The sequence below is a fragment of the Myotis lucifugus genome, unplaced genomic scaffold (genome assembly GCF_000147115.1).
Source record: "Myotis lucifugus unplaced genomic scaffold, Myoluc2.0 scaffold_27, whole genome shotgun sequence".
Classification (NCBI taxonomy): Eukaryota; Metazoa; Chordata; class Mammalia; order Chiroptera; family Vespertilionidae; genus Myotis; species Myotis lucifugus.
Window position 1 is genome coordinate 1,097,972 of NW_005871075.1, and position 11,787 is coordinate 1,109,758.

Below are 11,787 nucleotides of genomic sequence, written 5' to 3' on the forward strand. Positions count from 1 at the left end.
TTTCTGAAATCTTTATGAAAGGAAAACACTTGTTAGGGCATAATTTAGTTGTAGGCATTTAGAAATTGTTTTCTTTTAATATTTGCTAATCTTCACACCACTACAACTTCTAGTTGGTGTAAAACTTTCAACAAATGCTTGTGTGATTTCTTTCCACAAAAACCAGTGTGGTATTCAACAGTCTTTTTAAAAAATAATAGCTGAGTTAACCTTATGGCATCTAATAGTCTATAGTCATAAGTTCTTATTTTTAAAATTTCTATAATTACAGTGTGATTTGTTTTAGGTGAATATGACTCTTCATTTTCCTATTACCAGCTACTCATCCATAGCTCAAAATGTACAACATAATAACAATAAGAAAACCACACATACCTTTCATTATCGCTGCTTCCAGAAGACCTCTCCCTTGGTTATCTTGCTTAAACTTAAATAAACTTGTTATGTGTCCACCCACAAGTGGTAAGATCATACATACATTACAGAGAAAGAGAATTTTAAAAGCTAATCATTAAACTGAGTTCCAGGCCCTTCAGGCTGTCAGCTTCTAGGCCACAGTTTCAGTCCAGTTACTTGTCAGTCATGTGATTAACTGGAAAAGAAAGCTGGGTGGAGGTGGGGTATTGCTTAGCAACAGGGTTCTGGCTTTAGGATCCTTAAGAAAGCTTTTCATTTCATAATATTTTATTTGAACCACAGCCCTTCTGATTTTTTTCTGTAATAGGAAGCTACGTTTTTAAAAACTGCTGCTCGCAAGTTGAAGCAATTTCTTAAAATGAATATCCATGAGGAATTCAAGCTCCACTTATCAATAGTTTCACAGGGCACATTAAAACTGTTGAACTGCACCAGGAAGGTAAGCTGAGGACTATTTACTTTGAACAAAAATATAAACTACTCCCTTTATAGTTTTATTAGAGATATTATCATTCTCTAATGATCCATTATCATAGAAGTCTAAGTGCTTATAACTTAAACTTGAAATACATTTACTCAACTCTGGAAGAGGAAAATCGTAACTTGAAAATACCTATTTGTCTCTTGGCTAGGGCAAATCAATAGTTTTAAAAGGGGAGTAAAAGTGAATGCATATTTCATTGCCTTAACAACTTTCAAGGAGGCTAGTGTGATAAGTGGGGTGGGGAAAAGTAAATTTTTGTCACTAAAACCTATTAATATTTTTAATCCACATATGTATAGATTTATAAAAACTCATAGCAAATAAAACAGATAAAATGTATTTAACAAATATCTTTCTCATTAACACTGGGCATATACACTGAGTGGCCAGATTATTATGACCACCTGATGTTTGTAGGCAAATTAGCCCTACACTGCATCGTATCGGATATGGAAGCCGAAGGCCTGTTCGAATACCTTTGCTGTCTGCTGTTACCAAGATTAAACGTCTCCAATTCGCACAGGAACACAAGGATTGGACAGTCGCGCATTGGAAAAAAGTCATGTGGTCCGATGAATCACGTTTCCAGTTGCATCATGCAGATGGTAGAGTGAGAATTTGGCGGAAACAGCATGAAAGCATGCACCCCACATGCATGAGTAGAACCCTTCAAGCTGGTGGGGGCAGTGTTATGGTTTGGGGCATGTTTTCCTGGCATGATTTGGGCCCTTTAATTCGTGTGGAACAACGTCTGAATAGCACAACATACCTAAGTATCATTGCTGATCAAGTTCATCCTATCATGCTGATGGTGTATCCCAATGGAGATGGCTTCTTCCAACAAGACAGTGCGCCATGCCACAGTGCTTGTATTGTGCCGGAGTTTCAAGAACATGAGGGAGACTTTACCTTGCTTAGGTGGCCCCCACAATCACCAGATCTCAATCCAATTGAGCATTTGTGGGACCAAGTTAAAAGAGCCATCAGGCAGCTGGTTCCACAACCATCAAACTCACAGAACTGGACAGTGCTATTCATCAGGCATGGTGTCCGATTCCTAGCATCACCTTTCAACATCTCGTGGAGTCAATGCCAAGAAGAATCGCCGCAGTATTGAAGGCAAAAGGTGGCCCAACGAAGTACTGATGGGGTGGTCATAATAATCTGGCCACTCAGTGTATATGACCAATAATTTTCTATTTATTGGTTTCAATAATTTTGATAAGTATAGGGCTAATTTTTCCCTACTGCCTGCTAGCGGTTGTTAAGCAAACAAAACAAAACAAAAATGGAAAAGATTATCTTGAGTGTAGAAAGTTTCTTAATCTATAAAATGAAGGGAAAATAATAGTATACATTATAGGCTATTGAAGATTAAATGGCATAACTCATGTAAAATGCTTAGGATCAAAAGGTTTCAATAAGTGTTATATTATTATTACAATTAACCTCCTCTTCAGGAATTTTACCAGCTGCCACACAAAGCCAAAAGGTTTCTTATGATTTTTTAAAAGAAAATTTTTAGGATAGAAAAAGGGTTGTGTGTTATTTTTTAATACCAGTAGTTGCCCACAGCTCAAGTGGTAAAACTGTTTTTGCGCCCTACTGGTAGTGATGACAAAGATGACGTAAGTTGAACCAGTTCCCTTATCATGTGTTAGGTACACATGCCAGCCAGTCTCCTCCTGGTGTCCTGGGTTTGCAAGCTTATTTCCCATTTTGTCCCCTTACTTATGTTAGTCTCTTTTCTATAATTCTGATCTGCCCTGTTCTACATCCTTCAAGGCCACACTCAAGATTCATGAAGACTTCATAGTCTAGCCTACCAGCTCTTAATCCTTATTCATAGTGATATCAAACTACTGTCTAATGCAAGAAAGTCCAATCATTGCTTACACATCCAAATGATTAGCAATGCCTGTTGGAAACACCATGTTGTGTATTAGCCTCAAGTCAAGGCTCAACTGAAAAACTGCAGACAAACTAGTGATATCACCTCTTCTCCTAGGAAGGGTAGGGGTTATGGGTATGCTATGTATTTGCAGTTCCTTCTCTCATGTGCTGAGCTTTGCATGGATCACCATGTTCCAAAATCAACTAACTGTCAAGAAGGAAAACACAAATGATTTATTCTTGAAATTAAATAAAATTATGTCACAAAACTAACTAACCTGATACAATCTGCATTTCTCTTAAAATGACAAGGTAAGATATTAAATACAGTCAGCTACATTGACTTTTCTTCGTGAGTCAGGTCTGCATGAACTATTGATTATTTCATTTTGCTTCTGATAGATAAAGCACAATAAAATGTATGGTCAGGATTTCACAATTTAATGATGACTTTATTTTCATATTGATTAAAATTCTAGTGTTGTTTGTTACTATACCCTTCTGTATTAGGTTTTTCACTTTATTTATTTATTTATTTATTTATTTATTTATTTATTTATTTAAATTGTTGAAAACATCACAGATGTCCCTCCCCCCGCCTCCCTCCCCATATGTTAGTTTTTCATGCCTCACAGCCATTAAGACAGTGCTGGGCATACCTGCAGGATCCAGGGCATTCAGAAGATAATTTCTCTTGTTTCTTCCTTTTCCCTCATCCTCATACAGGCATACCTCCGAGATTTTGTGGGTTCAGTTCCAGACCACCCCAAAAGAGCGAGTCACTGAATTATTTTTTGTTTCCTAGTGTATATAAAAGTCATGTTTACACTACATTGTAGTCTATTAAGTGTGCAATAACATTATGCCTAAAGATGTACATGCCTTAATTTAAAAATACTTTATTGCGAAAAAATGCTAAACATCATCTGAGCCTTTGTGAGTGGTAATCTTTTGCTGCTGGAGGGTCTTGTCTTGATGTTGATAGTTACTGACTGATGGGGGTGTTGCGGTAGGTTGAAGAGGCTGTAGCGATTTCTTAAAATAAGACAACAATGAAGTTTGTCACATCAACCGACTCTTCCTTTCATGAGTGATTCCTCTGTCCCATGTGATGTTGTTTGATAGAATTTTACCCACATAGAGCTTCTTACAAAATTGGAATCAGTATTCTCAAATCTTGCTGGTGCTTTATCAACTAAGTTTATGTCATATTCTAAGTCCTTTGTTGTCATTTCAACACTCTTCACAGCATCTCCACCAGGAGTAGATTCCATTACTTAACCCTATGGAGCAACTTCTCAGCCATTAAGGCTTTGTCATGAGATCAGCAATTCAGTCCCATCTTCAGGCTCCACTTCTAATTCTAGTTCTCGCCATTTCCACTGCATATGCAGTTCGCTCCTCCATTGAAGTCTTGAACCCCTAAAAGTCATCCATGAGGGTCAGAAACAACTTCTTCCAAATTCCTGTTAATGTCGATATTTTGACCTTGTCCCATGAGTCAGGAATGCTCTTACTGGCATCTGGAATGGCGAATCCTTTTCCAGGTTTTCCATTTACTTGCCCAGATCCATCAGAGGAATCACTATCTATGGCAGCTACAGCCTTTTGACAGGCATTTCTCTTTTTTAAAAAATATATTTTATTGATTTTTTACAGAGAGGAAGGGAGAGGGACAAAGAGTTAGAAACATCAATGGGAGAGAAACATCTATCAGCTGCCTCCTGCAGGAACTGGGGATGTGCCCACAACCAAGGTACATGCCCTTGACCGGAATCAAACCTGGGACCCTTCAGTCTGCAGGCCGACGCTCTATCCACTGAGCCAAACCAGTTAGGGCTTGACAGGTATTTCTTAAATAATAAGACTTGCAAGTTGAAATTACTCCTTGTTCCATGGACTGCAGAATGGATGTTAACAGGTATGAAAACAACATTAAACTTGTTGTCTAGTTCCATCAGAGCTCTTGGATGGCCAGGTGCATTGTCCATGAGCAGTAGTATTTCAAAGGGAATCTTTTTTCCTGAGCAGTAAGTCCTAACAATTGGCTTAAAATATTCAGCAAACCGTGTTGTGAACCGATGTGCTGTCATCCAGGCTTTGTTGCATTTAAAGAACACAGGCAGAGTAGATTGAACATAATTCTTAAGGGCCCTAGGATTTTCAGAATGGAAGCTGAGCACTGGCTTCAACTTAAAGTCACCAGCTACATTAGCCCCTAACAAGAGAGTCAGCCTTTGAAGCTCTGAAGCCAAGCATTGGCTTTTCCTCTCTAGCTGTGGAAGTCCTAGTTGTCATCTTCTTCCAAATGAGTGTGTTTCACCCACATTGAAATCTGTTGTTTAATGCAGCATCTTCGGTAATGATCTGAGCTAGATCTGCATAGCTTGCTGCAGCTTCTACACCAGCATTCACTGCTTCACCTTGCACTTATGTTATGGAGAGGACTTCTTTCCTTAACCTCATAAATCAACCTCTGCAGCTTCAGACTTTCCTTCCGCAGCCTCCTCACCTCTCAGCCTTCATAGGATTGAAGAGTTAGGGCCTTGCTCTGGATTAGGCTCTGGCTTGAGGGAATGTTGTGGCTTGACCCTCTTTCTCCAGATCAGCAATAAGGCTGTTTGGCTTTCTTATCATTCATCAGTTCACTGGAGTAAGCACTTTTAATTTCCTTCAAGGACATTCCTATTGCTTTCACAATTTGGCTAACTTTGGAGCAAGAGGCCTAGCTTTCAACCCATCTTGGCTTTCGACATGCCTTCCTCCCTAAGCTTACTCATTTCTATCTTTTGATTTAAAGGGAGATATGCAACTCTTCCTTTCACTGAACTCTTAGAGGCCATTGTAGGGTTATTAATTGTGTCTCAGGGAATGAGGAGGCCCAGGGAGAGGGAGTGAGATAGAGGAATGGCCGGTCAGGGCACTATTTATCAGTCAAGTTCACCATTTTATACGGGTACAGTTCATGGCGCCCCACAACAATTGCAATAGTAACATCAAAGATCACTGATAACAGATCACCATAACAAATATAATAATGGAAAAGCTTGAAATATTGAGAGAATTACCAAAATGTGACACAGAGATACAAAGCAAACTAATGTTGGAAAAATGGCGCTGATGCAGGGTGGCCACAAACCTTCAATTTGTAAAATAAAAAAAATAAAAAACACACCATGCAATTATATGGGGAGTGCAATAAAGTGATGCATAATAAAGCGAGGTATGCCTGTATTCTACTTCTAAATGAAATGAGTATCTGCTAACAACAAATAATTGAAAGTAGATTCTCAAAAAGATTAGATGAGCTGAGAGTAATATACAAAAATTAGCAATAACATTAATGGGAGAAGCAATAAAGAATTAATATTCAATGTTGTAAATGTAACTTTGTTTTTAAGGATAAAGAAAAAAAACAACCTTCCCTGGGTGAAGTCCAACCCACTAAGAATTTGGTGAGAATAATTGTATAATTTTCTTTCTTTATCAGTTTTTTATTTAACTTAATTTCTTAATGTTTCTCTCTGAATTTTCTTTTTTATAGTTGGTTTTGAAAATATTTTATAATGTTATTAAAAGTAGCAAGAAGGTACTTCTTTGAAATTGCATCCCTTTAAACTGTTTTTTCTTTAAAAAACACTATTTTACTTTATATCTTTTTTTATTTTATTGGGTTGACATTGGTCAACATGAACATATAGGTTTCATGTGTAGGGTTCTATGTTACAAAATTTGAATATGGCACCATGTGCCCACCATCCAAACCACTATTTTAAAATAAAAGAAGCTAGGGGAAATATCAGAGCATTGATTTTTTTTAGAAAGCAACAAAATTAAAACCACTAGGTAAGAGACAAAACATGAATAAACTATATAGGAGAAAGTAAACTAGAAAACAAGCATATGAAGAAAAAAAGCCATCCTTATTCCTTAGTAAAGAAATAAAAATTTAACATGAGAACCTATTTTATACGTACAGAGTATACAATATATACTATAGGTGTATGTGAATATTCTACATTTATAGATCATCTTTATATTACTTATCCTATATAATAAAAGGCTAATATACAAATCGACCAAACAGTGGAATGACCGGTCGCTATGACGCACACTGACCACCAGGGGGCAGACGTTCAATGCAGGAGCTGCACCCTGGTGGTCAGTGCACTCGCACAGCGGGAGCGCCACTCAGCCAGAAGCCAGGCTGACGGCTGGTGAGCACAGCAGCGGTGGCGGGAGCCTCTCCTGTCTCCATGGCAGGCAGACATTCCCCCAAGGGGTCCCGGAATGCGAGAGGGCGCAGGCCAGGCTGAGGGAACCCCCCTCCAGTGCACGAATGTCAAGCACCAGGCCTCTAGTATTAAATATTTATACTAACAGATACTATTGCACAAAATTATATAGCAATATAAAAATAAATATGAATGAAAAACTCAGGATAATGAAATTTGATTAAACGTTAAATTGATATCAATATTAATTAGGAAAGGACATGTAAAAATGGATGCACCTGGTTCAGAAGAGTGATGGGTTCTCCTTTCATATTTCCATTATTGTTATAATGTCATTTGAGCAATAGATACATGGGAACATGAAAATCCCTTGCTCCTTTTAGAGAAGGGGGCTAGCTTGCTTACCTGGGACTCAGGAAGCCTAGGAATCCCACTTGAACTTGCAGAATTGAAATGAACACATGAGCAATTTAAACACACTGAGGGCTTCTGGGTAAGAACACATGGGTGGTGGGCACGCAGTGCATCATAAAAACATACACTTGAAACCTACATAATCTTATTAACCAATGTCTACCCCAATAAATGTAATTTTAAAAAAAAGAAAGGATATGAGAACCAACCACACCAGACAAGAAAAACTGGGAAAGATATAGGTGGGAGATACGTTCTCAGGATTACAGAAATAAAATGGTTCTTCGCTTTTGTCTTTTTAATGAATGTTCACTCTTGGTCTCTGAAGAAAAGTCATGAAATCCTCACATCCATGTATTTCACATCTGCTTGGTCACATAAACTCAAACATGTACTCTTTAAATATATCCTGGGACCCTCACTAAAAAATCTATGAGAAATTCTCCTTCATAATTATCTTTGATATCTGTTGTCTAATATTTTTAATGGATATTTCAAGGCTGTGTGTTAATGTTATTCAACACACACCTAAAACAGACCCGAATCTGTGCCTTAACTAAAAATAGAACAACTGAGCTCAAGACCCAGTCATTATACTTACTTGACATGTGACCATAGAGGCTTATTTACCCTCCTTGCGGCTGTTCCCTCATCTGTAAAAGGAGGCAAAATCAGCAATTTCATAGAGTCAAGTAGATACAATGAAATAATGTGAAGCACAACATCTGACCTATAAAATACCCATGACTGGTTGTAATCTCAGGAAGGTTCCCTGCCCTGTCCCAGCCCCACTTCCAGGGGCTCACAGGAGTGTCAAGTATCAGCAAAGCTGCTCCCTGCGTCTCTTCCATGGGAGGTACCTCTTTCTCCGCTTTCCGGAGGCTGTACAGGAAACTAGGATTTTCATCAACAAATGAGAGTTAGCTCATGAGGCAGGTGCAGACCGATGGTTGGGGTGGACCTTGGGGCACATGCTCACTCAGGTAGATCCTTAGTCATCATCTTTGCTAAAATACGCTGCCTGTTTTCAGTGCTAACTATTCCTTCCACACAAAATATGTTCTCCTGTATTACAAAACCTAATTGAGTAATTTACAAGTAACTTTCTCACAAAAGTTTAAATAGCATTCTTGTCCTACTGTTGTAGGCACCAGGCATCGCTCTTTAATGAATTCTAAATCTTAAACCACAACAACCTTGAATTTCCTACATATCATCCCAACTAGAGTTAGAAATCACAGGTTTAAAGTATGATGCAAGATTCTCCTTTCCCATGACACAGAATTTTCAGTAGAACCTAAGATGGTGGGAATTAAAGATTGAATATTTGAAAGCATGTATTTGTATAAAAATGTGAACTTAAAACTTCTTTTGCATATTTCTGTAGGAAGAGAAAAAATCTTCAAAGGGACAGAAAAAACAGGATGAAATGTGTTTCCTAATGATACTACTAGAAAAGATTAAAACTTGCTGGAATAAAATTTTGAGCGGCACTAAAGAACATTGAAACGTATGGCGTGACAATATAAAGACGTGAACTTTAGTTGCATCCCTCAAGAATTGATCTGCTCGTGCAATTTTCCGGGGTAGAACGCCTCCCAGAAATTACTGAATGCACCTGGTAAAAATGGGTCAGAGCAATTGAGAAATACATGCTGTGGTACTAGAAGGACACAAACAATGGAACCGAACGCTGCAATCAACGGACTATTTCCTATGTGTGTGCACATGCGTCAGCTGGTGTTAATTTGGGGCTGATTTTTGTAAGACGATCCATATAAGGCAGTGATGGCAAACCTATGACACGCATGTCAGAGGTGACACGCGAACTCATTTTTTTGGTTGATTTTTCTTTGTTAAATGGCATTTAAATATATAAAATAAATATCAAAAATATAAGTCTTTGTTTTACTATGGTTACAAATATCAAAAAATTTCTATATGTGACACGGCACCAGAGTTAAGTTAGGGTTTTTCAAAATGCCGAGCTCAAAAGGTTCGCCATCACTGATGTAAGGTATTAGCTGCAATAATCCTTTTTAGACCTGTTAAAAATGTTCAGGAGACATGTAAAATCTGTGGTGTATATAAAGGTTACAAGGATTAAAAATTAGCTTTGCTTTATTTCTTTATGGCCTACTATGCATCAGTATAATGCAATGAGTGTGGATATTGTCATCTTCTGGCAGAGTTGACAGTGAGGTATGGACAATGCCCAAGCGAACAAGTCATGTATCTTAAAGCAGAAACGTAAAGGAGTCCAAGATGCTTTAAGAGGAGTGTGACTGTGTAGCACGTGGCCTCCAGTAGATGGCATAGAAAATGTCCTAAAATGAAAACAAAGAATAATTTCACAAAATAGGAAGTCACCTGTTTTAAGGCTGCTAAGCCATAGTACCGAGTTTCTTCTGTCATTTACTTGTAATAAAACTTGTCTGAATGAGTTTGCAATTTGGGAAGTATATTTTTAAGAGAATAATATATGTTGCCTTTTAATTAATGGAGTGTGTATATTTAATTTTGACACTATATCTGTATATAAAAATATTTTCATACAGTATTACGAACAAATTACTTGCTTTGGATAACATTTCTCCTTTGATAATAAATGACCTATGTATTAACACTGTCAGATTCACTTAATCTCAACAGAACTTTTTTCCCAGTTTTATTGGGAAATATTTGACATGCATCACTGTATATGTTTAAGGTATCCGATATGATGGTTTGTTTTACATATATTGTGAAATGATTAACACGATAAGTTCAGCTAACATCCATATTCTCATATAATAAAAAGAAAAGAAAGAAAAAAACTGTTTTCTCTTTATTTTGAGAACTTATAGGACTTACACTTAACAATTTTCCTGTGTTGCGTACAGCAATGTTAGCTATAGTCATCATGTTGTACATCCCTGGGATTTAGTTATCTTATAACTGGACCTTTGTACCTTTTGACCACCTGCCTCCAGCGTCTCCCTCCCCCTATCCTCTGTGTCTGGTGTCTTTTTTTAAATACATTTTTATTGATTTCAGAGAGGACGGGAGAGGGAGAGAGAGAGATAGAAACATCAGTGATGAGAGAATCATTGATCGGCTGACTCCTGCACTGGGGATCAAGTCCACAGCCCGGGCATGTGCCCTTGACCGGAATCGAACAGGGGACCCTTTAGTCCACAGGCCGACACTCTATCCACTGAGCCAAGTCGGCTAGGGCTGTGTCTGGTGTCTTTTAATACAAGCTTTTATGTTTAGGTTCCACATGTGAGATCATACAATATTTGTCTTTCTCTGTCTGACTTATTTTATTTAACATAATGCCTTCAAAGTCCATCCATGTTGCCACAAATGGTAGGATTTCCTCATTTTTATGGCTGAATAATTCATCCACTAAAAGACACTTAGACTTTTCCCATGCCTTGGCTATTGTGAACATTGCTGCTATGAATATGGAGGTACAGTTATCATTTTGAGTTAGCGGTTTGGATATATTCCTGGAAGAGGAATTTCTGGATCATATGGTAGTGCTGTTTTTAATTTTTTAAGCTCTTCCATACTGTTTTTCATAGTGGCTGGACCGATTTACAGTCCCACCAACCGTGCACGTGGGGTACCTTTTCTCCACCTCCTCACCGGCATCTGTTACCTCTTGTCTGTTTTATGATGGCCATTCCAACAGGCACCAGGTGATATCTCATTGTGATTTAAATTTGCATTTCCCTAATGACTAGTGAGCCAACAGGATTTTTTTAAGGCAAGATTTTTAATATTGCCCTACTATTTGGTCTCTTTCACTGAACACATAACCTTTAATACCTTATTACCAAGAACGTACACGGGGCCAATGATAATACTATTAAACGGGTTCTGCTAAACATTTTTCCATACTTCCAATTAATCCATCAAGAAGTATATATCTTATAAATAAAACTAGAGGCCCAGTGCACAACATTTGTGCACTTGGGGGGGAGGGGTCCCTCAGCCCAGCCTGTGCCCTCTCACAGTCCAGGACCCCTCGGGGGATGTCTGACTGACAGCTTAGTCGGACATCCTTAGCACTGCCGCAGAGGCAAGAGAGGCTTCCACCACCACCGCTGCGCTCACCAGCCATGAGCCTGGCTTCTGGCTGAGTGGTGGGGAGCACACTGACCACCAGGGGGCAGCTCCTGTGTTGAGCATCTGCCCCCGGGTGGTCAGTGTGCATCATAGGGACCGGTCATTCTGCCGTTCGGTCAATTTGCATATTAAAGTTGTATTATATAGGATTACTAGGTTATGAAGCATGAATATTTTTAAAGCTTTTATATTAAAGTAAATTTAGTCAACTTTTAAAAATGTATTATC

General features: G+C 38.3%; 1 protein-coding gene across 3 annotated transcripts in view; it reads left to right on the plus strand.

Annotated features, from left to right (window-relative positions):
- IL7 (interleukin 7) overlaps window positions 1-10,259 on the plus strand; it is a 49,640-nt gene extending 39,381 nt beyond the window's left edge. For 2 of the 3 annotated variants that reach the window (XM_023751919.1, XM_023751920.1), the window contains 3 exons: window positions 725-856; window positions 6,196-6,249; window positions 8,831-10,259. In XM_023751919.1, the coding sequence (XP_023607687.1) occupies window positions 725-856; window positions 6,196-6,249; window positions 8,831-8,950 (306 nt within the window). In that variant the 3' untranslated portion in view covers window positions 8,951-10,259. The remainder of the gene's footprint in view (window positions 1-724; window positions 857-6,195; window positions 6,250-8,830) is intronic. The other variant, XM_023751921.1, reaches the window with a different exon arrangement.
- The last annotated feature ends 1,528 nt before the right edge of the window (window positions 10,260-11,787 follow it).